We start from the raw sequence: 26,243 nt of genomic DNA, 5'->3' as shown, positions 1-26,243 counted from the left end.
CCACGGGCCGAGAGTTTGAGACCCCTGCTCTAGAAGGACTCTGCCCATATTTTGCTTGTTTGATTTTTGCCCATTTTCTTTTTTTTTTGTTTTTTTTTTGTTTGTTTGTTTTTGTTTTTTTTTGTTTGTTTTTTCCTGTGGTGGTGTGTGGGTGGTGGTAGTGGTGGTGGGTGGGTTTTTTTCTTTCTTTCTTTTCTTCAAACAGAACCACATAACTTGAACCACATTGTTCCACCTCTCAAATTGAGGGGGAAATAATGGAGGATACCAAGACCAAACAGTTGTCTGATCACTAAGTAGTAATAAAAAATGATTGGACTTAAACACCAAATCCAAAGCCAGCGACAACAGAATCGATACCCAATCTACTACAAGCTAGGCATAGAGGGGACCACTTATACTAGCAGCCTGGGGGGTAAGGGAGGGGGATATGGGATACATGCTGGGAACGGGGTTGGAGGAAAGACAACTTTGGTGGTGGGAATTCCCCTGATTCAATGTCAATATGTACCTAAAATATTACTGTGAAAAATATGTAAACCCCATTGGTCAAAATTAAAATTATTTATTTTTTTTTGGGGGGGGTGTCATACCCGGCGGTGCTCAGTGGTTACTCTTGGCTGTCTGCTCAGAAATAGCTCCTGGCAGGCACGGGGGACCATATGGGACACCGGGATTCGAACCAACCACCTTTGGTCCTGGATCGGCTGCTTGCAAGGCAAACACCACTGTGCTATCTCTCCGGGCCCAAAATTAAAATTATTATTATAAAAAAACAAGCCTGGGTCTCAGGAAGGCATTGCATTCATTCTCTGGTTTTCCTCCACTAACCTTCTGAGTGGAAGGCTTGTATATTAGAATCTCTGGCTTGCATGTTCGAATTCATTAACCCGCTTTTACCTCCGTTTATTGTGTGGATTATTTGTTGCATTGGTGTTTGCTTTCAGATCCACTTCTCTTTAGGTCCTGGTTTTGGAACTGAAGGCTTCCTTCTCAGCTGTTTACTGGGACATAAAGCAGAGCCGGGCTCACATGTATGCCTTGTGCCCGCAGGACCCCGGGAAACTCCTTGAGATCGAGTGCCTGGAGTGTGAGCTGGAGGCACTGAACCAGGAGGGCAAGATGAACGCCTACATCCGCTCGGCTGTGGAGGTGAGCAGGTGGGGTGTGGGGTGTGGCAGACTCCCTTCCCTCCCCTCCTTGCTCTCCCTGCCCACCGCCTCATTTTCCCCTGCTTGCATGGGAGCCAGGAGGAAGTGAGCTCATTGCTGCAGTGCAAGTGTCGCCAGACCCCAGGGCTGCATGCCAAGGTGCTGTGTGTACAGCCGGCGCCATTAGGGCTGGGGGTCTCGCAAACTGATGACAGAGTGAGCGGGACAGATGATGTCACTGCTGACCCTGTCCATAAGAGGACAGAGTCGGGGCCCAGATGGTCATGAGTCTGGGCCATCACGCCTATTTTTATGGCCCCACTTAAGGCCATAATATCATTTATGTGGCCCCACATAGGAGACCATGACCCTGTTTACGTGGCTTTGAGGGACATGTCTTGGCATCCAGGTGGTGGGTACTGGACCCCAGCCTGGACCCCAGGGTCAGGAGCAGGGCTAGTGTTGGAGGCCCTGGAGGTGGTTGACATGTAGGCCCTGTTGGGACAGACACCATAACTGCTTGCTTGGGTGTGGCTCGCCTTGGCTCCTGGCCTCGGGGTCCGGCCCTGGCAGCTTCCTCACAGGTGCGACTTCACATGCAGACCCAGCTGAGCATTATCCAGCGGCTAGATGTGGCCCTACAGCGGGCCGTGCGCCTGGGGGACCCACGGGTCATCCATGTGGTGTGCACCACCCAGTGGAACCAGTGCCTGCCTCTCCTGCAGCGCAGTTTGCGTTCCCATCTGCGCAAGCCGCTCAGCAATGTCGCAGACATCATGGATAGGATGGACAGGTAGCTCTGGGCTTGGGCTCGGGGCTCCTGTCTCTGCACACTGAGTGGATGGCACAGTAGCTCTGGGCTTTGGGGGCTCCTCTCCGTGCACACAAGACTGTTTAACCACCATTGGCTGTTTCCCTGGAGGCTACACAGTGTCTGACAAACCCTGGGCACCCCACAATCAGGTTCCGGGCATGACCCACAGGCCTCTCCCACCCCAGCCCATGGCTCCCACAGCGGGTCTATATCTCCTGCTCAAGATGAGCACTGCCCCGGAACCACTGACCACTTGTGACTCCTACAGGTATGCCAGGGCTGGTGCCCGGGTGCACATGGATGCACAAAGATACACTAGATACACATGGATACACAAAGATACATGCACAGTACCATGGGAGCCCTGACCACGGACTGTGTGTGACCATCAGCACTATCAGCAGGGGCAGCGTGTGCAGCTCAGCACAGCTCTGGGCAGCCATCACTACCTGCTCAGGACACACATGCACTCATGTACACATATGCACACACCTGTGCACATGACCAGACACATTCACGCTGCCAACAAGGACACAAGTGCTCATGGTGCACATGGACCTGCACAGACATACAGACATAGACACTTAGACACACACACACACACACACACACACACACACACACACACACACACACACACACACACAAGGCCTGGGCCCTGCCCTGAGACATGCAAACCTCTCCCATCACAGGTATGTGTCCATGCCCCAGTATTGGGTTCTGTATGTGCCCCAGCCTGCTGCCACTTTTGTCCCAGCACCGGGTAGCACTGAGGCTCAGCCTGGTGTGAACCAGGGAGGCTGGGCTGCACTCTTGGGTGAGCCGGTGGGTGGCACCATGCAGGGCAGGAGTCAGCTGATGCTGCACTTGAGATTGGCCCATGTCAGCCGCCTGCAACCTTTTTCCCTTCTGCCTGCGCCAGCCTCATGGTGCAGCTGCGCTGCCAAGTACACATGGAGCTGGCACAGCTGGAGGAGGACGAGGACTGCCTGGAGTCCGCCATGGAGCACCTACATTGTGCGCTGCAGCTAGACAGCCATGGACTGTACCGAAAAAATCTGCTCCTGGCCCTCAGCCAGCTGCGCCTCTACACCTCACCTGGCCAGGCCCCTGAGCGGGCTGAGGACAAGGCCACACTGGCCATTGAGCAGGTGCGGCCGCCAACCTGGTGGGGCCTTGGTGCTTCGGTGCTCAGCCCTGTGTCTGTGCCTGCTCATCCCTGGCTTCCTGCAGGCCAAGAAGGCCACCCCCAAGGACAGTGTCCGCAAGAAGAGGGCACTCCTAGTGAATGCCGGCCTGGCCCTCGCTCCGGACACCTTCCAGATTGTGTTGGACAGCGAGAATGAGGCCAAAGGTCAGTGTTCCCCTTTAGGACCTTGCTCATGTGGCAGGGCCATTGGCAGGTCCCTTGGGAATTAGCTCCGTGCAGGAAGTTGTGCTTGAGGTGGTGTGAGGGGCAGGTTCCTTTGTCCGAGCCCTTCAAAATTCTGTCTGCCCTGTCATGTACCTGAACTCTCCAGGGCTGAATCAGGAAGCCTCATCCCTGTGCCCACCTACACCTAACCGTGCAGGTGGGGGGTGTGCAGGCCCAGCAGCTGCATCTCCATCTTGGGACCCTGAGTCTGGGGCCCACCCTGCAGGTAGCTGTTGTGCCACTGAGGCCTCCTGTCTGGTAGGCTTCCAGGGAGGACTGTGGGCCTGGGCCCCTGGGCTTGCTGCTGCAGCAGGTTGGATGGGGCCAGCAACGCGCAAGGTGGTTCTGTGGACTACTGGGGCCGAGGCTGCAGAGTTGGCTCTGCTTGTTCCTCCGTGGGCTGTCTGAGTGAGCGTACTGCCCCCATGTCCACAGTCTCCACTGGGAGGAACCGTGGACGCTTCACCTTCCTCTTCGCCAAGGCGCGGCACCATACCAGCTCTGTGGAAAAGGCCGCGGGGCATCTGCGACGCCTGGGGAACAAGAATAGTGAGGAGAGGTGATGAGGAAGAAGGGCTTTGAGATGGGGAGAGGGGGACAGGGACTTCTTTGGGGGGAGTGAGATGGTTGAGGGGGGCAGAGGGGACTTTTGGCTTGGACACAGCAGGGGGGACTGCTGCAGGTGTCACTGGGGAGCCTGTGGACCCTGCTAGTCCAGGACCCTGCATCACATACCTGAGATGTATACCTGAACTCACACCTGCACCTGCAGAATCTGGATCTGGACGGAGCTGGTGAAGGTGGCCCGGAAGCAGGGCGTGTGGGATGTGTGCCGGACGGCATGTCGCTTCTGCCTACTCTACGACAGTATCAAGGCCAAGAAGCTGCTACGGGCCGCCCGGAAAAGGGGTGCACAGGGCAGTGGTTTGGGAGGAGACAGGGAGGGTCCAGTCCTGGCTTAGCCTGTTGGGGAGCTGTTGCCTCAGGGCCGATAGCCTCAGGGTCAGGGTGGGGTGGGGTGGTGGTGCAAAGGGTGCAGGTAGTTGTGAGTGTGGACTGACCTCAGGTGGGGACCAGCTATGCTCCCCAAGTTGCCACTGGGTCTGGGACAAGCCAGAGTGTGGGAACAGAGCAAGCCCAGCCAAGTGGGCACTGAGTCTGCCCTGTGGGCTCTGCAGCCCAGCCAGGACAGATGCTCCAGGCCCCCTCCTTGAGATAGGCAGGGGCCCTTCTGTGATGGCCAGAAGCCCCAGCACCAGCCCCTTTGTCCTGGGGATGCTCCATGTAGACCCCTAGGTGCAGCGCTGACTTTCTGTAGGAAGGAAGCGGCGAGGGGTGGACGAGCTGGTGTCCGAGGGGCAGGCACAATCCGACCTGGGTTTGCTGCCCACAGACCTGAAGCGCAAGTTTGCGGAGGTGGGATTCATCCAGGGTGAGGTGCGTGTGAGCCGCGGATGGGGCTTTTGGGAGGAAGAGGGGTGTTGAGATTGTCCCCGGGTTTCTGTGTGGTAGGGATGGGTGCTGGGCCTTGCAGCACTCATGGTCCTGACAAGCTTGGCCTCCAAGGGCTGAAGAGCAGAGAATTCTGGCACGTTTTGTGGCAGCTGTCATTCTGGTGTCTGACGGAGGCAGATGGACTGGCTGCCAGTGGGAGAGGGCGCACGTAGAGCCCCGTGTGGACACCATGCCCTTCTTCTCTGCAGTGTCTCTGGCCTGCATGGGAGTACATCACCCTCCCCACCCTGTGACCCCTCCTTGCAGGCCACTGTCCACCTGCTTCAGTCTGAGGGCGTGAACCTGAACGACACCCCCAACCCCCCTGAGGATCTGAGCCAGCATGCGGCTGGCTACGTTGTGGAGTCCCCAGAGGACAGTGAAGAGTGGCTCCTGTACAGGTGGGCACTGGAGCCTGCTGGGCAGGTGTGAAGTGTGGGGACCAGGTGGCAGGGCAGCAGGCACTGAGCTCAGCTGGGATCAAATTGGGTGCTAGGGACAGGGACAGCAGGTCCTGGAGAGGGACCCTGGAGCAGGCGCCATCCTGGTGAGGCGTGGCTCTCAGTTCAGTGAGTCTGGCTCACAATGACTTATAGCAGCGACCTTGGAGCTGCCACTGTGTGGGGTCCTCCTTGACCGTGGGGTCCCTGGCCCAGGCCAGATCACAGCTCAACTCTGGTCTGGTTTTGAACTGGCTGGCCTTGACATTCTAGAACCGGCAGCTAGGGCTGCACAGAGGCTCCCGCTACTGGGCCCCTAGCCTGTACCCTGACAGCGGGTCTGGACTGACCCAGCCTAGCAGCACTTGGAGTCCCAGCAGGCAGCCAGAGAGACATGGCTGGGAGGTGTGTGCACTCAGGACTCAGATCTGGGGCCCAGGAGACTCCCCCACTTGTGGCCCACACCTGACCTGAGCACCTGGTGCCCGGCAGGACCTGGATCACCGGCCTGTCCCAGCTGGCCATGAACAGCTGGCTGCGGGCAGCCGACATTGGCCGCGAGCTTCAGGAGACGTGGATTGTGCAGAACGCCATAGCCTACGTGCTGAACCACAATCACCACATCATCATGGCTGGGCGACAGCGGGAGCTGGTGGGTGCCTTGAATCAGCTCCTTGGCATCGTTAAGTCCATGGGCCACTGCGGGTGAGTCTACATGGGAACACGGAGGTGCCCTGTGTGAGTGTGTGTGTGGGGCAGAACAACTTGTTTGCAGGCCTGTGGGGTTGGGATTCCTCCAGAGGGTGGGCCATGATCCCCAAACCCTAAGGGTTCAGCCTTAGCCAGAGCTGAAGCACAATGGTATGGACCGTCCTCACAGCTATGGTCTCTGTGGGCAGAGATTCAGGCCCCGTGGATCCTAAGCCAGGGGGAGGGCATGAGAGCAGGAAGATGCTAGAGACCACGAATGTCCTAGGAGTGCCACAGAACTGAGACAGGTGGTCTAATCCACCCCAGGCTGGACCCTCTGCCTCAGCCATGCCCCTCACGGCAGCTTCACCCTTTGTGTGGGGTCCCGTTTGGGCTGTTAGGGCTTAGGAGGGGTGCGAGGCCCTTCGAGGTGGGTGTACTTGCCTGGTGCCCGCCTGGCGTTCACCTGCTGCTTCTGCTCCAGGGACCCTGTAATCCTGGCTTCCCTGTGCAATCACCTGGCGCGAGGCCTGATCCTCCCCTGGATCCCGAGCCATGCCCCGGAAAGGTCCAGAAAGACTGTGCGCTCGAACCTGCAGCATGTGCCCCTGGACGCAGCTGCCACCACAGAGATTGGGACTGCCGTGGAGGTACACCCTCCACACGTGCCTGTACCTGGGTGGCGAGGCATGGCGGGGCCCAGAGACAAGTTGTGGGGACAGGGCTGGGCTAGCTGGTGCCCAGGAGCTGGAAGGCCAGTGGGTGGTGTGCCTGACCCTGTCACCCATGAAGCACACTGGGTCTGGGCGCCCCTCACCCTCTGTGACTGAGAAGTGTGCCAGCAGTATCCTGAAATGGGATAGGACTGGCTCCTGGTGCTCAGCAGATTAGGGCCCATGTCCAGGGCAGCCAGTGTGGGTGTGCTCAGGGTAAACAGGTAGGTGGTGGCATGGAGCAGGAACTCTGAGTGATGGGGGGTGGGCAGGGGGATGACTCCAGCACAGAGAAAATGATGGGCCCAGAGGAGCAGGGCCACCCTGAGGACAGGCTGTGGGGTCCCATTGGGCATACGTGAGAGCAGGGCAGGCAGGAAGGTCCTGTGTGCTGAGGAGGACACCAAGTCGCTGGGAATAGACCTGGTCACACCCTGGTTTGCTCTGGCCTCTGGGCTCTGGCCTGGGCCAGGGCTTTGAGCAGTGCTCTGCCCCACCAGATCTGTGAGCTGGCCCTGAACCTGCCTGGTGGAGCAGGGCCTGAGGAGCCAGTGCCCATGCAGGTGCGCCAGCAGCTCATCGCCACCTGGGTGAAGGCAAAGCAGCTGCTCCAGCAGCAGATTGGTCCGCGGCTGGGTCCGGAGGAGCAGGTGTGTCCCTGGCCACATGGCTGGGGGTGTCTGCTGGGTGGGGGGACCCTTGGGTGTGTCCTCAGCCACCTATTGGGTGCCCCAAGCTTGTGGGTCCGGGCTCTGAGGAGACTGTCTGCCATGGTGATGCTTGGGGGGCTTGATGCATGGTGATGTCCACTTGGGGGGCCTGGGCTGTGGACCTGGCGGCCAAAGGTAACAACAGGCTGTAGCTAAGTCTTGGGCAGCTGCACAAGGACATGGAGGGCCACTAGGGCCCCTCGTGTGTTAAGAGCTGAGATATGGCCGGCCAGACTGCCTAGCTCATGATTGCTCTTCCCTGCAGGCTGCTAGTGAGAAGGTGGGTGCTGTGAGCAAGGTCCTCGTGGCTCTGGAGATGATCTCATGCAGTGGGCTGGGCCTTATGGACTTCAACGTGCCCCCACTAGCCCAGGCAGGTGACCAGCATGTCCCTCACTTTCATGGCCTGGGGGTCCCCATGTGGGCCTGGCCCTGGACGCCAGACCTGCATGGACAAGAGGCATTGTAAGGCATGGTAGCTACCCGTGCCCAGAGCAGGCAGCATCCTTAGTCACCACAGTCCTGCCCTTCTGCCTTCACCATGTGTCAGGGCCACAGGGACACCGATGCTACCCCTCTGCTTTTACACAGGTGAAGGGACCATGCAGATGTGGGTGACAGGGCCATGGGGACGTGGCCACTGGGATCAGTGAGCTGAGCAGGCAGGTGGTATTCTGCTGTCTGGGCACAGTAGCTGATGGCAGGTCCCCCCTTGCTACAGGTGGTGGCCATGGCCTCTGAGTGCAGCTGGGCGGACCCTGTGGTGGAGCTGCAGGCCCACATGAGGCTGACACACTTCGCGTATGCAGCCCGCAACCATGAACTCACTATGGCATGCTCCCAGAAGGCCATCCAGATGGGCATCCGGCAGCTGAGAGCCACCAACCCGTAAGGCCTTCAGGGCTGCCGCCGGGGCAGGCAGGGACTACCTGAGAACTTGTAGCAGGGCAGGAGTGTGGGCACCACTCATAGTGGCCATGCTAGGGCGAGAGGCACTCAGATGATGGGACACACTGGTGCCACCAGCTAACACTTGTTCGCAAGGGAAGCATGGGACGTTCGTCCATCCGAGATGACTGGCCTAAGACTGGAGTGTGTTAGGGTCAGAGATGGTCAGTCACTTAACCTTCAGGTGGTCTGAATCGACCATGATCACCCGCCAGGAAGAGGCAGAACCAACTGGGCCCAGGCCTTTAGCTCCCTGCGCTGGTGTCAGGAAGTGCTCTAGGCTCCACAGACAATGGCCAATTGGAAGTGAGGGTGGCCTGGCTGGCCAGTGACCCTGGAAGCAGAATGGGAACTGGGTACTACCGAATCTCTTAGCTACTCTGATCTCAATTCAAGTCCCTCTAAAAGAAACGACAAAGACATTCTCATAGAGGTGGACATGAGAGTTCATGTCCTCCTTGGCCTTGCCACTCTTCACCAGTGACCATTAATTTTTATTTTTAAAAGCATCAACTCCAGGGCCGGAGAGATGGCATGGAGGTAAGGCGTTTGTTTGCCTTTCATGCAGAAAGTCATTGGTTTGAATCTCGGCATCCCATATGGTCCCCTGAGCCTGCCAGGAGCCATTTTTGAGCGTGGAGCCAGGAGTAACCCTTTAGCACAGCCAGGTGTGACCCCCCCAAAACAAACAAACAAACAAAAAAAACAAAACAACAACAACAACAAAAAAAAGCATCAACTTCTGTGGCCAAAGCAACTCCTGTGGCCAGAGCAATAGCACAGCAGTAAGGCATTTGCCTTGCACGCGACCAACACAGGACGGACCCTGGTTCGAATCCCAGCATCCCATATGGTACCTCAAGCCTGCAAGGAATGACTTCTGAGCGTAGGGCCAGGAGTAACCCCTGAGCAATGCCTGGTGTAGCCTAAAAAATTAAGGGGGGGGCATCAACTCTGTAAAATCATCCCACGCACAGCAGTATCTCTAAGCCCAGGCAAACAAGTCTGAATCAGGGTCCCACAAATAATCCAGACCAGGAAACATGTGTAGTCTGGCAGTCTTCTACCTAGTATGGAGCTCGCTGTCTGCCAGAACTACTGTTTTTTGTTTTGTTTTGTTTTTGTTTTTGTTTGGTTTGGTTTGGTTTTTGGGTCACACCTGGCAGTACTCAGGGGTTCCTCCTGGCTCCACGCTCAGAAATCGCTCCTGGCAGGCTCAGGGGACCATATGGGATGCCGGGATTCAAACCACTGTCCTTCTGCATGCAAGGCAAATGCCTTACCTCCATGATATCTATTCTGCCCCAGAACTACTGTTTTTATTGAGTACAGAGATCACTCCCTGGGTGGGGCAGTAAGCCTACCCAAGTTTACAAGTAAGACAATTAAACAAAAAAAATTCTTTTCTTTCTTTCTTTCTTTCTTTCTTTCTTTCTTTCTTTCTTTCTTTCTTTCTTTCTTTCTTTCTTTCTTTCTTTCTTTCTTTCTTTCTTTCTTTCTTTCTTTCTTTCTTTCTTTCTTTCTTTCTTCCTTTCTTCTTCTTCCTTCCTTCCTTCCTTCCTTCCTTCCTTCCTTCCTTCCTTCCTTCCTTCCTTCCTCCTTCCTTTCTTTTTCTCTTTCCTTCCTTCCATCCTTCCTTCCTTCCTTTTCCTCCTCCTCCTCCTCTTCTTCTTCCTCCTCCTCCTCCTCTTCCTCCTCCAATGGTGATTTTTTTTTCTAGTATCATTACAGATAGAAAGAAACCAAGGATAAACTTTGTTTTAGGTAAAATAAGATGTAACTCAACACAACTCTTAAACTCAGTATGTGTCATTAGATTTCTGCATACGAACACATGAACATACATATATTCACATATTTATATGTGCATGCTATGGGGGAGAGGGAAAATCACAGCAGAGCGAAAACGGTGTTTCGGGTCTGAGCTGGAAATTCACACTGTAGACCAGGACGCCCTCTAGTGGTAGCCGGTGTGGACGCGTCCATGGGGCTTCAGTCCCTAGTGGGCACCACTGCTGCTGCCACATGCAGTCAGACAGATGTACCACATCTGTCTGTCCAGTCATACAGACTCACCTTTGAAAAATGTTTACACATATTTCAAGTGTTTATGATCAATTTTTCTTTTATTTTCTTTCTTTATTTTTTTTGTTGTTGTTTTGGGTCCCACCCTGCAGCTCTCAGTAGTTACTCCTGACTCTACACTCAGAAATTGCTCCTGGCAGGTTCGAGGACCATATGGGATGCTGGGATTTGAACCACCGACTTTCCGCATGCAAGGCAAACGCCCTACCTCCATGCTATCTCTCCAGCCCCATGATCAATTTTTATTTTTTTATTTTTTTTCATGTCAGAAGGGTGATGTGCCAACGTCGTAACAAGGTTGAATGGAGACACATACCACACAGGCGTGTGGAAACCCGATCATCATGCTTATGAACCAGAAAAGGATCCGTGATCAATTTTTCTAACTTACAAATGTAGACTTGTCATGGTGACTTTTCTTTCTTTTTAAATTTTAATTTAATTTTAATCGCACATTTTTATACATACAGATATACACAAATTCAGACAAGTTGTGAGAATATTAGAGCATGAACATGAGGTCATCTGGGATCAAATCTAGGCATTAACACCTATAAGTCATCTGCTCTACAAATTGAACCACCTCCCTAGCCGCTACCTCTTTTTTCATCTTCTTTTCCTTCCTTCCTTCCTTCCTTCCTTCCTTCCTTCCTTCCTTCCTTCCTTCCTTCCTTCCTTCCTTCCTTCCTTCCTTCCTTCCTTCCTTCCTTCCTTCCTTCCTTCCTTCCTTCCTTCCTTCCTTCCTTCCTTCCTTCCATCCTTCCTTTCTCCCTTTTCCTCTTCTTCCTCCTCCTCCTCCTCCAATGGTGATTTTTTTTCTAGTATCATTACAGTAGTAATGAAAATAGTTCTTATTGGGGCCGGAGAGATGGTATGGAGGTAAGGCATTTGCCTTCCATGCAGAAGGACAGTGGTTCAAATCCCAGCATCCCATATGGTCCCCCGAGCCTGCCAGGAGCGATTTCTGAGCATAGAGCCAGGAGTAACTCCTGAGCGCTTCTGGGTGTGACCTATAAACAAACCAACCAAACAAACAAAGAGAAAAGTGCTTTCACATTCTGAGGCGATGACTGACAGAACAAGCACTCGTACTGAGGAGGTGAATGGCAGAGACCACAAGTTCCCTCATGTGAAGGCAAACTGCATAGCACCAACCAGTGTCTCTGTGTATAAGGAGAATGTGGTTCAAAGCTAGAGAGAGATTTGGAGGCCTCATTGCACTGAGATTTGAGACAAAAAATCAAGGTGACCTTGCTCAATTCTCCAGACTTCTAGAAAAGCCTGTATCTATAGATGTATCTATAGAATCTATAGAACATATCTATAGATACATTCCTATCTATAGATCTATAGAATCTATAGAATGTATCTATAGATACATTCCTAGAAAGATGAAGCTCCAAATCAACAGGAAAAAGCTGCTCACCATTAAAGCTGCTGCCCAACACATGGAATTGTGTCTTCCTCATATGGAAGCAAGGCCATTATCATTCTTGACTAAAGTGCTCCAGAGCCCAGAATAAAATAAAAAATTCCTAGCCATGATAAATCAGGAACATCTGACCTATTTAGGGTGAAATGGGTCCAGACATTACACAGTGTTGACATTTTGGACAGCAGACTTCAAGAAGCTTTAGAAATGCATGGAAGGATTTTTTTTGTTTTTTTTTTGGTTTTTGGGCCACACCCGGTATCGCTCAGGAGTTACTCCTGGCTTTATGCACTCAGATATCGCTCCTGGCTTGGGGGACCATATGGACACCGGGGGATTGAACCGTGGTTCGTCCTAGGCTAGAGCAGGCAAGGCAGGCACCTTACTTCTAGTGCCACCACGCCGGCCCCACATGGAAGGATTTTTAATGTAGGAACCAGAGTGCAGGTGAGACATTCCAACAAAGAAGCGGAGAGTACGTAAAGATGTAAGTGAAAAGCAAAAACAAAAATGCAGTTTCTGAATGAAAATGTCACCAGAAAGATAATTCCAGATAGAAATTGATTTAAGAAGTTATATGCAGGGCCCGGAGAGATAGCATGGAGGTAAGGTGTTTGCCTTTCATGCAGGAGGTCATCAGTTCGAATCCCGGTGTCCCATATGGTCCCCCGTGCCTGCCAGGAGCAATTTCTGAGCATGGAGCCAGGAATAACCCCTGAGCGCTGCCGGGTGTGACCCAAAAACCACAAAAAAAAAAAAAAAAAAAAAGAAGTTATATGCAACTCCTCAGCCACATATGGCGGGACAAAGGCTGGGGTGTGGCTGGGGGTAGCTTATGAAGGATCCTTCACGAGCTGGTTGAGTCACCCCCATCCAAGAGACCCCATTTACTTCTGATGCAGGGCTGTCCTGTATGGCTTACAACTGTGTCCAGGGCCCTATGAGACACTGAGGCCCACTGAGATTTGGTTCCTGCAGGGCTGAGGTCCCGCTGCTGGCAGAGATGCTGAGCAGTACCTGCTGTGTGCAGGGCCGCAGTGTCTTGGAGAACCTGAAGGGCCAGAGGAGGCTGCGGCATGTGGCAGCCAGGTCCTTCCTGGAGAGTGTGAGGTGCGGCCCATGGAGGGGGGCAGTGTCCTGTGTATGGGTGGGCAGGTCTGGGTTCCCTCACCCTGTTTTTCCAACCCTCAGCTATCTCTCTGGCTGGAGTCCTGCATCCTATTGTCCTCTGGGCCTGACCCCATAGCTGGTCTTGGCCGTGGCACTGTCTCTGAGACTCAGCAGCTCTGCCCCCCACTGCAGGTTCGGGGGCATCGCAGAGAGCAGCTCCCTGGTGCTGCATGGTGCCCGGCATTTCTGGAACTCGTGGCTTCCCCTACTGAACTCTGCAGCCAGCAGGAAGATGTGCCGGAGCGGCCTGCAAAGGGTCATTAACATCATCAACAGGACGGAAGCCAAGAAGCCGGTACCTTGGCTATGAGCACAGACTCCAGGGTAGACAGGAGTTTGATCATGGCATGCTGAGGGACCACTCAGACCACTCTGAGTCTGACTGATGGAAACTGATAGATGATGATTCCTCTGACTGACTGTGAGACACTGACGAACAGCAGCTGAATCTGATCCTGAGACACTGAGCAACAGTTGCTCTGAAGTGGGCTTTCTCATATGCAGCTAACTTTTTGTAGGGTTTTTTTTTTCTTCTTCTGAGTTTTAGCAGTTCTTTGTGTGGCACCGTATTTCAAAAAATGCTGCTACCATTTCTGTAATAAAATACAGAGTAATGAAAACTAAATTGAGAAGTTTAGGGGCTGGAGCAATAGCGCAGCAGGAAGACACTTGCCTTGCACTCGACTGACTTGTATTTAATCCCTGGTATCCCATATGGTCCCCCGAGCCTGTCAGGAATAATCCTTAAGTGCTGAGCCAGGAGTAAACCCTGAGTATATCACCGGGTGTGGCTGAAAAGCCAAAAAGTAAATATATAAATTGTGAAGTTTAGTAGATTGTAATTTTCTACTATGTTTCTTACGTTTTTCCCCTCAGAAAAAACAAAAGATATTGCTCCTCCACCAGTGGCCAACAGTGGACTTCCAAAGTGGAGGGACCAGTGAAGGCTACTTCCTCCCAGGTTTGTCAGGGCTGCCTCTGGGCTGAAGGACAGGGAGGGCTTGAGGCCCAGGAGAAACAGTCCATCCACAGACCCCACTGAACTCCACAAAGGAGGCCAGGATATCTGAGCCGTGCAGGGTCCTTCAGGGCTGATGTCTCCTTGCCTTCAGCTTTAGAGCAACTGCTGGGAATCAGCCCCTGGATTTCTCTAAGTGAGAAACCCGAGGAACTGTGTTCTTTACTCCCATAGATCATTTCCCTACTTCCAAATAATCAAAACTATTCTCAGTCCCAAGTCCTGCTTACAGAGGGGAAAAAATGGCTAAACTTGAGCCTCCCTGTGGCCACAAGGCACAGATGTCCTTGGGCTCTCAGTGCCGCTGGTGAAGGAGGGCTGGGCACAGAGCCTGAGGCATGTATCCCAGTGCCAGGGCTAGGTGTGGGGGGGCATATGGAGATCTTGGGAGCACAGCCTCGCCCTCACTGCCTGAGAGCCCTCTTGGTGCTGAGTCAGAGAAGTGCTGGCTACAGGCGCGGAAGACGACCTGACACTGCGTGCTGCACTCTACGGCCTCCTGTTTCACGTGTATGCTGACAACGAGGACTGGGAGGGTGGCCTCAAGGTGCTGGGCGAGGCTGCACAAGTTCTTCCAAGGACTCCACATCGTCTGTGAGTGCCAGCCCTCACCCAGGCTGAGGACTAGTCCATGATGTCCCTGGCCCTGGTGTCCCTCCATCATCTGTCTCTGCCCACCTGCTCCCTATATGGGCTTCTCCACCCAACTCAGCCTCTTTCTTTGCTCTCATGACTCCAGCTTGATTTTCAAGCACATGATCATTGTGAAAGCCAGGCTGGGCCAGACGTTCCTGATGGAGATCCAGAAGTTCAAGGATGAGAGTGAAGACTACGTGGCACACATGTGGTACCGTTTGGCTTTGAACTCCAAGACTGTGCACGGCCAGATGACATGCTATCAGAACGCCATCCAGGCCTTGCAGGTGGGAGAGGCTGGGAGTGCAGACAACCCTGCCCTGCCCTGCCCTGCTCGGGCCATGTCAGGGAGCCTTGGAGGCTGGCATCTACCCATACTGCGAACCTCGGGCAGGCACCTGGTCCTTGCCTCCTCCTGGGGTTTGAGGTGTTAAGAACCTTCCCAATCACCAGGAAGCCAGGACAGACAGTTCTCTCCGTGCCCCTGGAGTTTAGGGGGATGCTGGGGTTTCATTGGAAGAAAGAGAATGTGGGACAGAGAGGTCCATAGAGATAGACCCCGCAGACGAAGTGTCCCTGCCTGAGTGGACAGAGGCAGGATGAAGTTGTGTCCCCTATAGAGGCCATCCACAGGCTGAGTCAAGGACAGTGGGGCAGGGCTTTGGGACAGGAGGTGCTGGTTTCCTGAGGCAACAGTCTCCAGGACCAGTGGGGAGGCCACTTCCCTCTTGTCCCCCCTTTTGTGGGTACTGGTGCTTTTTAGTACATTTTCAAGGTTAATAATCACTGGTTTAATCTCCCTTAAATCCGGGCCCTCTGGCCTCATTCCCACACATTCACTCCTAACTTGTCCTGCCTCACCCTGGGCCCTGAGTCCATTTCCCTGGCTCCTGGTGTACCATCCAAGTGCAAGGGCCAAGTGCAAGGACATTCTTCTCAAAGCGTGTGGCTGAATTGGGTGGCCATGGCTGTGGAATTCGGGTTGGGCCTCTGGGATAGGGGGTGGGTCCTGGGGACTCAGGAGCCCCTGAGTCAGGCTGACAGGCTGCGGCCTTGCAGCGGCCAGAGGGCATGTGGCAGAAGGTGGACTACATCCTGGAGTTCAGCAAGTGGCTGTACCAGAGACAGTTTGCCCTGGAGGATGTGGTCTTTCTCCTCAAGTGGTCCATCAGCATCCTTCTGAGCTTGGGGGATGCCGGAGACACTGCTGCAGAGGCGCCCGAGCTGGCAGGTGGGCCCGCACATGGCACAGCCTGTCTGCACTCAATGCCCCTTGTCCAGCCTCTTCTGGGAGAGAACGTCAACCCGGATGGGCAGTAGCTGGGCACCTGAAGGGCCTTGTCCTTGGTGGAATTCCTAGGGGCCAGGGACATCAGGGCATTACAGAATCTGTACCAGAGTGGACAGGCTCATGGCTCAGCATCCCTGTGTCACAGAGGAGCCCCTCGAGAAACCTGATGGTGAGAAGCAGGACCTGAGCCCCTGGGAGCGGCTGAATGATGTGCGGCAGCTGGAGATGCTGGCAAGAGCCCACACACTGCTGGCGCTGGTGGGCACTGCTTGCTCATTCCACCACCGCAACCGCTGTCTCCTGGCCTGTGCCCTTTACCAGCGCATCTGGAAGGTGGGCTGGGCACCTTGGCCAGGGAAGCTCAGGGCTGTGCCATTTCAGGGGCTTTGGGTGTCCACAGCCGCTGTTCCTCCACTCTGGCCCTGCCCCGCCCCGCCCTGAGCTCTTGGTCAGTCCTCCATGGTTTCTTCCATAACTGTTCTTGCTCTGGAGTGGATGGTTGTATGTCCCCTAACATGGTGGGCAGGTGGGCAGGAGCCAAGGCGGCACCACTGAGCAGATGCCTGGCCATGAGGATGAGGAGCAGGAGGAGATGAAGATGATGATGTGGGGAACCTGTCACTAGGGAGTGGGTGGGAGGTTTGTGTCTGGGAAACCTGAAAACATGGTGCTTTTTTTCTTTAGGTTTCTTTGCAAACTGCAGGAAAATCCATTTCAGAGCACAAGATTTTAGTTGGGAGTTCTCATTCATTACTGCTCAAGAAAGAGAAGGAAAAGAGGAAGGAGAAGGAGAGAGGGAAGGACGAGAAGACCAAGGAGCAGATCAAGGAACAGAAGCAGGTCTGTTGGGTCCTTGTGACATGGTGTGGGTGGCTGATTCTGGGCATGTTGCTTGGGGATGCTGCAGGCTAAGGGAGTGGTGGCCCACTGGGCACTGGCCACACAGAGCTGCCACTCTTAACTCTGCTTTTTAGAGCCAAGTTCATGTTCCTGCTTTTCAGTCTCAAACCTTCACCCCAGCCAAGCACTTGGAAGAGTTACCGGCCAGCATTGCTGATTGGGCTTCCTACTTCTGCCCCGAGGAGGTGGTGTCTGCTTTCCAGAGGGAAAAGACCAGCCTCACTATTAATGCCCTCAGCATCCCAAAGCCCGTGAGTGGCTGCTAGATTGGTACCAGCTCCCACCCCTCTCTCTCTCTCTGCCTCTCGGCAAAGCACATCTGCCCCAGGAAACCAGAACCAAGGAGACTTGGCCGCTGTTAGCCCAGAGTGGAGAAGGTTTCTCACACTTGCCCACCGATCCTCTTTCACTGCTTAAGAGTGACAGTTATCTGGGCACACACAGAGCCTCTGTTTTCCTGATGAGATGTGCTGTGGAAGGGTCTCTTGCTGGGAGGTTTGAGGAGAGGGCAGAGTGCCTGCGGCCGGGCACACGGGCGCACAGCTGATCTCCCCAGGTTCTGGGTGTCCCCTAGACGTACACACTGTACTACCTGGACCAGCTGGTGAAGACACTGCAAAAACTGTCTCTGCACGAGCTCACGGTGCCACTTCTGCAACTTGGAGTGATAATTGCCGATTCGGTGTTAGAGAACCGCAGCGTCTGCGACCTCTACCACCTCCGGTCAGTGCTCACCTTCTTCCAGCCAGTGCCCTAGCTTTCAAGACACTGACATCTCTGGCATTGCCTACATCTCTCCTGGACCTCTGCCACCTTCAGTCAGCACCCCCAGTCCTCCCCGGGCTGGGCAGTGACTTCCCAGAGAACACAGGAATAACTGGACACTAATGCATGAAGTCTGCAGCTGCTCTTGGTGCAAATAAGAGTCCCCATGATTTCTGAACGTCCCTATCTAAGTGCTCGAATGTCAGGGTATATTAAATTTGGTGTTGGATGTTTCTAGAGGCAAGGGAGGAAGGAAGCCAAGTTTAGGGGCTCGGGTCCTGGGACAGGCTGTACGGGTCCATGGCCATGTCTGTGCCTCCCTGACATGGGTTCTGAAGACCTGGCATCCATGAGGGGCCCCAGCAGAGCTGGAACATGGGCTAGACCTGCCTGTTCTTGCTCTGAGTAGCCATGGCCCCGCGTCTCTTTTGAGTGAGATACAGGGAAACTCTCAGCACTTCTGTCAAGACTGAGGGTGTCCCGGTGGCCTCTCTAGGACCAGCTTGGCTGTGGGGACTGACCAGGCTGCCGAGCCTAGACTCCTGGGTCCAGCAGTGTCATCTCTATTCCCTCCCCCCAGGCTTGCCCTGGTGTGCACAGAGTTGGGGCTGAAGGACGCTGCTGCCCAGCATGAGGACACGGTCGGCCAGGTCTACATCACCGAGGTGGAGCAGGCCAGGTAAGCACAATAGCCATGTGCTTACCTGTGAGTACATCTGGCCTGTAGCCAGGTGGGGACATGGGATCATTGTGGGTGGTTGTGCCAGGCACAGCAGGGTGGGTGGGCTTTCAGAGGTGCCTGGCCAGGGCCCCCTGTTCTGTGTGACCGACATGGCCAGTGTGAAGTTTAGAGCCGAGAGTCTCCTTGGCTGCTCTGTCCACTGCACATGTGGGGCTTGGCAGACACCCACCCGACACCAGGGCCTTTGGGGGGCATTGAGCATGTTTCTTGGCCCCATGTGACCTGCACAGCTGTCGGAAGGAGATGGCACTGCGAAGGGAGAGGAGCAGGGACACTGTTCCCGACAGTGGCAGCCTCCAGCCCCTGCACACGCCCATCAGCCAGCACCAGCTGCCCAAGAACCTCGCAGCCAAGTACAAGCCTCTGGTAGCCAAGGACAAGGTGTGACTGCAGTGCTCGGCTGGGAGCTGGGTGTAGCCCTGTCCCTGAAAGGTGCAGAATTGTGCCAGGGAGGGCCATTCCACCTCCAACCCCATAGTCTTTTCTGCAGTTTTTTCTGCAGGTGGGCAAGCCTGGTCTGCTGGCTCCCTGTGGCTTGACTAAGGTGGGGATGGGGGAAGGACAGGCAGGGTGGGCAGGATGAGCCCTGGGGCCAGCCATAGATACCACATGTCTAACAGATACTAAGGATGAGGGAGGAGAACAGGAAGGCCCTGGATGGTACCTCCTTTCCGCACCTGTGGACCCTCAAAGCAGAGGTTCTGCTGGAGATGGAACTGTACCAGCCCGCGAGGCTGCTCCTGTCGGAGGCTTACCTGGCCTTCCAGGTGAGGTGCCCCATTGGCCTCTCAGGCCCCACTCTCCCCTTGGCCTTCCTGGTCCAACTGAGCTGGGCATCGAGCTCTGTGGTAATCTCTGTAGGGAGGGTTAGTTAGCACAGGGTGCCCTGCAGGCTGGTCTTGAGGGAAATGTCAGGCTAGGCATATCTTTAGGGGCCAGATGGGGCCCTGCAAGCCAAAAGCATCAGCCTGAGAGGCTCAGGCAAGAGCACAGGTGCAAAGGTGGTGATGGGCGTGGGCCCAGATGGGGAACAGGTGTGTCCCCAGGAGGGGAAGGGTGTCAGTCCCACTGGTGCTAATGCCCTGCCCTGCCTTCCCTGAGCCCACTCTGGCCCCTGAGTGGTGCCTGCCTCCTTTTCCCTGCACAGCCCCATCAGACTTGGGGTCTGAAGCCCCCATTGGCCTTGCAGACCTTTAGGGCTGGACCCTCCACAGACTCTGTACCCAGCAGGAGCGCCTTAGAAGCTGTTGGCTCTCTCAGAGCCCTGGGCACCCCACGGACCTGGTCTGGGGCCTGGAGCGGCCTCCCTGCTGCGTTGCCCATGTGCATGGGGGAGGCCAATCCTGAGTAGTGTCCACTCTGAGTGGGCAGCAGTGGCTGCGTTGAGGGGGGCCCATAGAACCCCTGAGGCCGAGCGAGACACCGCCTGGTTTCCCCGCACTCCCTCCCACTCATTCCCGAGCCCCGCCCACCTGGATGCCTGTTTTGTGTCCCTCCTAGGAGCTGGGAGACCCTTTGGCACAGGCACAGTGCCTGTGTCTGCTGGCACAGCTGGCCAACAAGGAGCGAGATTTCAGGGGCGCCAGGCAGATGGTGGAGGAGGCACAGCAGCTGGGAGGTGGCGAGGAGTTCTGGTTCCACTCCACTTTGACCCTGGCCGACGCCCTCCTGTCCATGGACCCAAGACAGCAGGATGCAGAGGTGAGGCAGGGTCTGCTGGGGCTTTGGGGGAACCCATACCATGCTAACTGAGCTGAACTCCATCCCTCTCAGGTCCTCCAGCTCCTGCAGAGCCTCAATAACACCTTCACTGAGCTCAAGAAAGAGCGGCCCAACCGCGCTCCAGCCTTGGAGCTGATGATCACAGAACTCGAGTCCCGGTACCATGGTCAGGCCATTTGACCCCTCTGGGAGACCAGGGACCGGGCTGTGGATGGTGAAGGCGCGACCACACGCGAGCCCCCTCCCCAGTACACCTGGGCCTTGGCTGGGACCCACTCACCCTGAGCTCGGGAGTGATCTCGCGCCTCCTTGCCCTGGCCTGTGCCCTGGCCTTGGTGTGGATGTGCAAAGCAGCGCTTAATTCTGGAAGTTTGGTTCTCCAAGTTCTGGAGCCTCAAAGGGCCCCAGGTTTCCGAAGACACAGGTTCAGGGCCTGGGCCTAGCTGCTGAGCACTGGGGCTGCCTCTTTGTGGCCCCAGTTCAGGGCCTCAGGTCTATGCTTCTCTGGACAGGAAGCAGGAAGTGCGGGTCTACCAGGACCACCTCGCAGCCCAGCTGACTGTGCAGTGGACTTGGCCTCGGCCTCAGACTCAGCATAAACAGCCGAGCATCACTGCTTGGGGAGGGGTGTGGGAGCGTCTCTGAGGGTCTAGGCTCTTTGCCCTGTCCCAACTCAGTCTGTGCCCATTCTGGGCTTTCCATCTGCCGGGTCTGGCTTCCTTAGAGCCGGTCTCCACCCGCCCGCCCAATCTGGTTTCACCTCCTCGGCCTGGATGGCACATAAGGGTGACCAGCACCCTCCGCAGGTGTCTGAGCCTGCGTGTCCAGAGCACCCAGAAGCAGGCGGGCCAGCGGTCGGAGCTGTGTATGGCTGTACTGTGTCAGCTAGATGACCTGCTGGTGGACCTTGGGAAGAGGCTGGTCGGCTGCGGCTGCAGCGAGAAGTGTGTGGACATTATGATGGAGCGTGTGAAGGTCAAGAGGTGTGTGGGCAGGGGGTGGGGGTGGGCGGGGAACGGCACCAGGTCTGGGATCACTCCCAGCTCTGTGCTCAAAGATCACTCTTGGATTACTTCTGGCTCTGTGTTTAGGGCTCACTCCCAGCTCTTGTGTTCAGGGCTCTCTCTTGGTTTTGTGCTCATTCAGGGCTCACTCCTGGCTCTGTGCTCAGGCCTCACTCCTTTCGGTATCCAGAGACTATACATGCGGTGCTAGGGATCAAACCAGGGTTGGTTGTTCCCCTCGCCCCTTTTCCTTATTTTCACTTGAGGGCATGAGCCTCTATTCCTAGAACACTGTGGTCATACACTTGAATGCCCTTGTGAAGGGACATGGCCTTGCCTTGCTCTGACCCTACAGAGCCCTCACTCTGTTCCAGGCTGTGTGCCCAGCAGGAGAAGGAGGTGGAGGCGAGAACTGCCTTTTACCTCGAGGCCCACAGCTTGGCTTGCGAGGCCATTGCCAGGGAGGAGGTGCGGTACCACGGCATCCGCTTCCTGCTGGCCCACCATGAGGTAAGCCTGAACTTCGCAGTACTCTGGGAAGGATGCGGGCAAGAGGAGAGGGAAGGACAAGCAAGAAGGGCTGGGTGTGTGATTATGTCCCAGGGGGAGGACACATCCTCCCGAGAAGGTTCCACTGACCCGGAGGTGGAGTCCGGCACATGCTCACCTTGCCCCCAGTGAAGCAAGTGAGGTAGCAATTGGTTTTTGGTTCTGATGCCTGTGGTGGCTCCAGCCACAGTGATGCGTCCCAGAGTGGCACCTTTGCTGCCCTGGGTGTGTGCATATGACCCACTACTGGGTCGTGATGGTCAATGACATGTAAGCATGAAGTGGGGCCGCGAGCAGCAGCACAGAGAGAAGATGCAGACTGCAGCGTGGGTGCAAAAATTCCTGGAGGAAGGGCCCAAGTGTCTGCCAAAGAACTGCCCAGTTCAAGCTTGTGAAGGCAAAGTGGGAGGCAGGCCGGGCACCTGTGTGGGATTTGGCGGCGAGCCCAGGCCATAGACCCATTATCCCCGAGCAAAGATCAAGTGGAAATCAATGAGGCACAAAGCAAGGAGAAGGATCGATGAATCCCAAAGCTCTTTGGAAAGATGGACACATTCGCAAGCATCCCAGCCAGGCAGGTCGGACCTACGCAGAGGTGTGCACGTGCGCACACACACACACACACACACACACACACACACACACACACACACACAGGTCGGACCTACGCAGAGGTGTGCACGTGCGCATACACACACACACACACACACACACACACACACACACACACACACACACACACACTGGGGCCTATGGGGGGAAGACCCCCCAGTAAAGAGGATTATTTACTCTCCTGGGGACAGTGAGAGGCACTTATCACTTAGACTCCCCACTGGGTTGGACCTATAGGCCAACTTGTACCAGACTCGGAGCCCAGGGGTAAACCTCAGTCAGAACAAACATGTCTGCTCACACATTCATGGGCACATTCATGCACACACATGCTCACATGCACAGAACATGGATTCTGAGCAAGTGGGGCCCTGTGGTGCTGAGCTTGACAGAGCTGAAGTTTTCCTGGAGGACCACTCAGGCCTCGCCCTTGGGTCCCGCTTCCTGCACACTTGGGTCCAGAGTTGGCGAAATGACCAACTGCTCTAAGGCTGGCCAGGCCGGAAGAAGGCACCTGCAAACACATTTCAGCACAAGGGTCAATTCCAGGTGGGATGAAGAAGGCTCAGGGCTCTGGGAACAGCCCAGACAGCAGTTGGCAGATCACTGTTCCAAAGCAAATGGGGACCATCAGGTCTCGTGGTGGACGGTACCCTCCCCAAGAGCTCAGCCAAATTCTGAAGTACTCAGAGCAAAGGAGCAGGCACCTAGCAGGCCACTTCCCCTCGTCCTCGGATGGCGTCCTCAGATGCCTAGGTGGTCGGTCGTGAGCTGCCTCACCATGGGACTTGCCCTTGGTGGTTGGCTGGTGGTTGGTTCTTCACACCTCTTTCTGCACAACCAGGGCCTCCATGTCTACAAGTGGCTATGCTGAGCCGGCCTGGCTAGACACTGTTGCCAGAGAGTGGGGAGGACGAGTGGTCAGGGCTGCATGGGGAGAGGGGCCCATGCAGTGAGCATCCATCTATTGGAGCCCCCACTGCAGAACCTGGTGCATGAGTGGGGGTGGGTGGGGGGGACCCTCCTCACAGGGTTCCAACCCACAGACCCTCTTCCATGAGTGGGGTGGGTGCTGAGGACCCTGCTCTGCAGACTCCCAGCAATCCTGTGATGCGGAACCTGGTGCACCTCAAACTGGGCTTCGTGGAGCTGAGCCTGGACCTGCTACAGCTGCTGTGGCAGGAGGCTCGGGCATGGCAGTTGGAGCAGAGTTCCATGGGCAAGGTGCTGGCCGAGTACCTGCGCAGCATTCAGGAGCCCAGCGCCTGCCGTGTGGTGAGACTTGCAGGGGGCAGGGGCGGGGGACCCAGCTCTGGATCTGACTGTGGCCGCAAGGAGAATCTTCTCTGGACACATCTCGAGCCCAGCTTGTCTGAGGACCATGTCCTGGCACGGTTGGGATCAGATGGTTTGCTCCTCAGCTCCTCAGAAAGGGTGGGTGGAATAAACTAGCCAGGAAGGGGCAGGGAGACCTGGGCTAGACCTGCAAGGTCTTGTGCCTGGCAGAGAGCTGGGACCGAGGCCTCGCAGCTCAGCTTGGCTGTAGCAGTGTGTATATGCCCACAGAAGTGGCTGGCACTGGGACGAACCCTGGCACATGCCATGCTGGCCCAGCTGGGGAGCCTGCAGCCACTGGTTGCCCACTGCCCGCCGCTGCGTGCTCGCTTCCTGGGCCTGGCAGGGAAGGCGCTGCGCCTGCTGGCTGAGCAAGCTGCACCCCTGCACCCTGCCTTCCGCTGGGGGGATGGACTCTCGGTAGGTGCTAGGTGTGAGCTTGGGCTGGGGTGGGGTGGGCCTCACGGACAGAAAAGGGGTGCCTGGGGCTGGCAGCCTGGGGACAGCATGGCTCAGGGCTGTGTGGTCTCTGCCTGTAGGGGTCCCAACAGCTCCAGCCCTCCAAGTAGTGGGGCCAAGGCAGCCCCACCGTGTTCCTGTGTCCACAAGGCCTCCCCACGTGAAGCCCCTGTATCCCTCCTTCAGGAAGCCCCTCCCGACTGCCCCCCCACAGGCACCTGGTTTCACTATGGAGATTCTTGGCTGGGGGACCCTACAGGGGTGGGCAGGAAGGGGATAGTGACCCTCAAACACCCCCTGAGCTAACCCCTCCATGGCTGAAGTGGGAGGCCACTCTCCTAGGGTGCCGAACCCAGCATCCTGCAGGGCCTGAGAAGGGACTGGGAGGCCATGGCTGGAGAGGTGCCCTTGGAACTATTCAGCCAGAAGAGCCGGGAACTGAAGGTGGGTCTGCTGTCCATCCCTGCGCCCCTCCTATGCCCCCTGGTGTCCTCAGCCGGGCCTGAGTGTGCGGGTGCCAGCAGGGCAGGCTGGTGCGGGCACAGCGGTACCTGGCGCAGGCATCTGAGGTACTGCACCAGAGCCTACACGGAGCCCTGAGGCAGCGGCTGCTGGATGTGGCAGCTGTAGCCAGCCTGGAAGTGGTGGAATGTGTGGGTACCCTGGACCCCCCCACGGCCTGCCAGTTCCTGGCTCTGTCTCAGGTAGGTGCGGGGTCCCCTGGGGAATCGGGGTCCCTGTGCAGCCGAGCACCCAGTCCGCTGTCTACACGTGTCCTTCAGAGCTGCACAGCCTCGGGCACCCTGCTGGACGTCCTGCTGAAAGCCACGGCCAACACTGGCAGCTCGCAGCTGGCTGCACTGCTGCACCTGGAGCAGAGGCTGCGGCGTCTGGGCCGCACGGCTACCCGGCTCTTTGCCAGTGTGCAGCGGCGGCTGGACGCCTCCTTCAAGGTGATCCCCTCCTCCTGCCCCGGGTCCCTCCTGCCGCTGGTGTGATGGACATGTAGCCATGAAGCCCTGGCGTGGCCCCATCTTCCCTGCTCATCTGCAATGTCCCCTGAGTCAGAGCTGCCTTCTGGGCTGTGGGGCCACATACACACACCTTTGCCACACCTGTGGACCATTGGGCTGACAAAATGGGATGTGTGTGGGACATCGGGAAGCATTTAGAAGGGTGTGGGATAGCAGGAAGCATTTAGAAGCATGTGGGATGTTGGGAAGTGTTTAGAAGCATGGAGCCTGGAAGGCATGTACAGAAAGGACTGTCTGGAAGGTCTAGCAGCGTCACCTACCCTGACATCTCCTGCAAACAGAATGGCCAAGCTGGCTTGAGCGAGCCCTTCTCAACAGCTAAGCTCCATTGAATCTCCCTGAGCCCCCAGGCATCCCACTTGGCAGATCCACACTGGAAACTTTAGCAGTGACCCTTCGAAAGAGGTCTCTTGGAAAGACAGTCTGTGGATATTTCTGGGTTTGTTCTTTGGGCCACACCCAGCAGTGCTCAGTGCTTACTCCTGGCTCTGTGTTCAGGGATCATTCCTAATGGGACTTGGGGGAACCCTATGAAGTGCCAGGGAACAAACCTGAGTAAAGATGTGAGTGGCAAGTGCCCTGCCTGTTGATTATTGCTCCAACCTTCTTTTAACATTTTAAGAACTTTCCTACAAAGAAAATGACAGGTTCCATGGCTTTCCCTAGGAAGTTAGTTCTAACACAAAGGAAGAAGTAATCCTCCAAAAAATGCTTGCAGAGAATAAAAATATTCTAGTGGCTTGTGTGGAAGTGGCTTAGGGCTCTGAGGCTGAGACCTTGGGAGGAACAGCCCATGTGGCAGGGCCTGGCACTAACTCTCCAGGCCAGAACCAATGCTAGGAATGTGAGGCCAGGTTGTGCTTGCAGCTTCATGTGCAGTCATGCAGAGGGCCAGAGTACAGTGAGTAGGCATTGGCTTTGCATGTCATCAACCCCAGCACCCCATATAGCCCCTCCCAGGCCCACCCAGTTCATCCTTGAGCATAGTTGGAAGTAAGCCCTGAGCACTGCCGGTGATGGTTCAAAAACAAAGAAGCAGTATCTTACCATAGTCATCAAAGGAAAGTGAAATGTCTTACAGTTACACTGATCAACCCAAAGTGCATGTGTCTGGG

General features: G+C 55.7%; 1 protein-coding gene and 1 non-coding gene across 2 annotated transcripts in view; one reads left to right on the top strand and one right to left on the bottom strand.

Annotated features, from left to right (window-relative positions):
* Positions 1 to 26,243, top strand: part of LOC126033487 (cilia- and flagella-associated protein 46-like) — a 40,276-nt gene that overhangs the window by 7,647 nt on the left and 6,386 nt on the right. Inside the window, exons 10-44 of the mRNA XM_049790457.1 lie at positions 1,054 to 1,152; positions 1,754 to 1,944; positions 2,888 to 3,116; positions 3,199 to 3,319; positions 3,815 to 3,938; positions 4,152 to 4,288; positions 4,698 to 4,816; positions 5,141 to 5,274; positions 5,806 to 6,018; positions 6,488 to 6,653; positions 7,217 to 7,366; positions 7,692 to 7,799; positions 8,148 to 8,314; positions 12,870 to 13,001; positions 13,194 to 13,356; positions 13,938 to 14,022; positions 14,535 to 14,673; positions 14,819 to 15,002; positions 15,775 to 15,946; positions 16,152 to 16,339; positions 16,691 to 16,846; positions 16,981 to 17,157; positions 17,481 to 17,629; positions 18,252 to 18,350; positions 18,644 to 18,794; positions 19,034 to 19,180; positions 19,914 to 20,114; positions 20,187 to 20,293; positions 20,942 to 21,118; positions 21,514 to 21,723; positions 23,347 to 23,575; positions 23,867 to 24,055; positions 24,437 to 24,538; positions 24,619 to 24,798; positions 24,877 to 25,047. Coding sequence (XP_049646414.1) covers positions 1,054 to 1,152; positions 1,754 to 1,944; positions 2,888 to 3,116; positions 3,199 to 3,319; positions 3,815 to 3,938; positions 4,152 to 4,288; positions 4,698 to 4,816; positions 5,141 to 5,274; positions 5,806 to 6,018; positions 6,488 to 6,653; positions 7,217 to 7,366; positions 7,692 to 7,799; positions 8,148 to 8,314; positions 12,870 to 13,001; positions 13,194 to 13,356; positions 13,938 to 14,022; positions 14,535 to 14,673; positions 14,819 to 15,002; positions 15,775 to 15,946; positions 16,152 to 16,339; positions 16,691 to 16,846; positions 16,981 to 17,157; positions 17,481 to 17,629; positions 18,252 to 18,350; positions 18,644 to 18,794; positions 19,034 to 19,180; positions 19,914 to 20,114; positions 20,187 to 20,293; positions 20,942 to 21,118; positions 21,514 to 21,723; positions 23,347 to 23,575; positions 23,867 to 24,055; positions 24,437 to 24,538; positions 24,619 to 24,798; positions 24,877 to 25,047 — 5,466 coding nt within the window. The remainder of the gene's footprint in view (positions 1 to 1,053; positions 1,153 to 1,753; positions 1,945 to 2,887; positions 3,117 to 3,198; positions 3,320 to 3,814; positions 3,939 to 4,151; positions 4,289 to 4,697; positions 4,817 to 5,140; positions 5,275 to 5,805; positions 6,019 to 6,487; positions 6,654 to 7,216; positions 7,367 to 7,691; positions 7,800 to 8,147; positions 8,315 to 12,869; positions 13,002 to 13,193; positions 13,357 to 13,937; positions 14,023 to 14,534; positions 14,674 to 14,818; positions 15,003 to 15,774; positions 15,947 to 16,151; positions 16,340 to 16,690; positions 16,847 to 16,980; positions 17,158 to 17,480; positions 17,630 to 18,251; positions 18,351 to 18,643; positions 18,795 to 19,033; positions 19,181 to 19,913; positions 20,115 to 20,186; positions 20,294 to 20,941; positions 21,119 to 21,513; positions 21,724 to 23,346; positions 23,576 to 23,866; positions 24,056 to 24,436; positions 24,539 to 24,618; positions 24,799 to 24,876; positions 25,048 to 26,243) is intronic.
* On the bottom strand, positions 10,723 to 10,826 carry LOC125995671 (small nucleolar RNA U13). The gene has a single exon (XR_007491149.1). It is a non-coding gene; the product is annotated as a small nucleolar RNA U13 (small nucleolar RNA).

The sequence above is a fragment of the Suncus etruscus genome, chromosome 17, assembly GCF_024139225.1.
Source record: "Suncus etruscus isolate mSunEtr1 chromosome 17, mSunEtr1.pri.cur, whole genome shotgun sequence".
In the NCBI taxonomy this organism is placed as follows: Eukaryota; Metazoa; Chordata; class Mammalia; order Eulipotyphla; family Soricidae; genus Suncus; species Suncus etruscus.
Note: the sequence above shows the minus strand (reverse complement) of the source record. Positions and strands in the feature narration are given on the sequence as shown.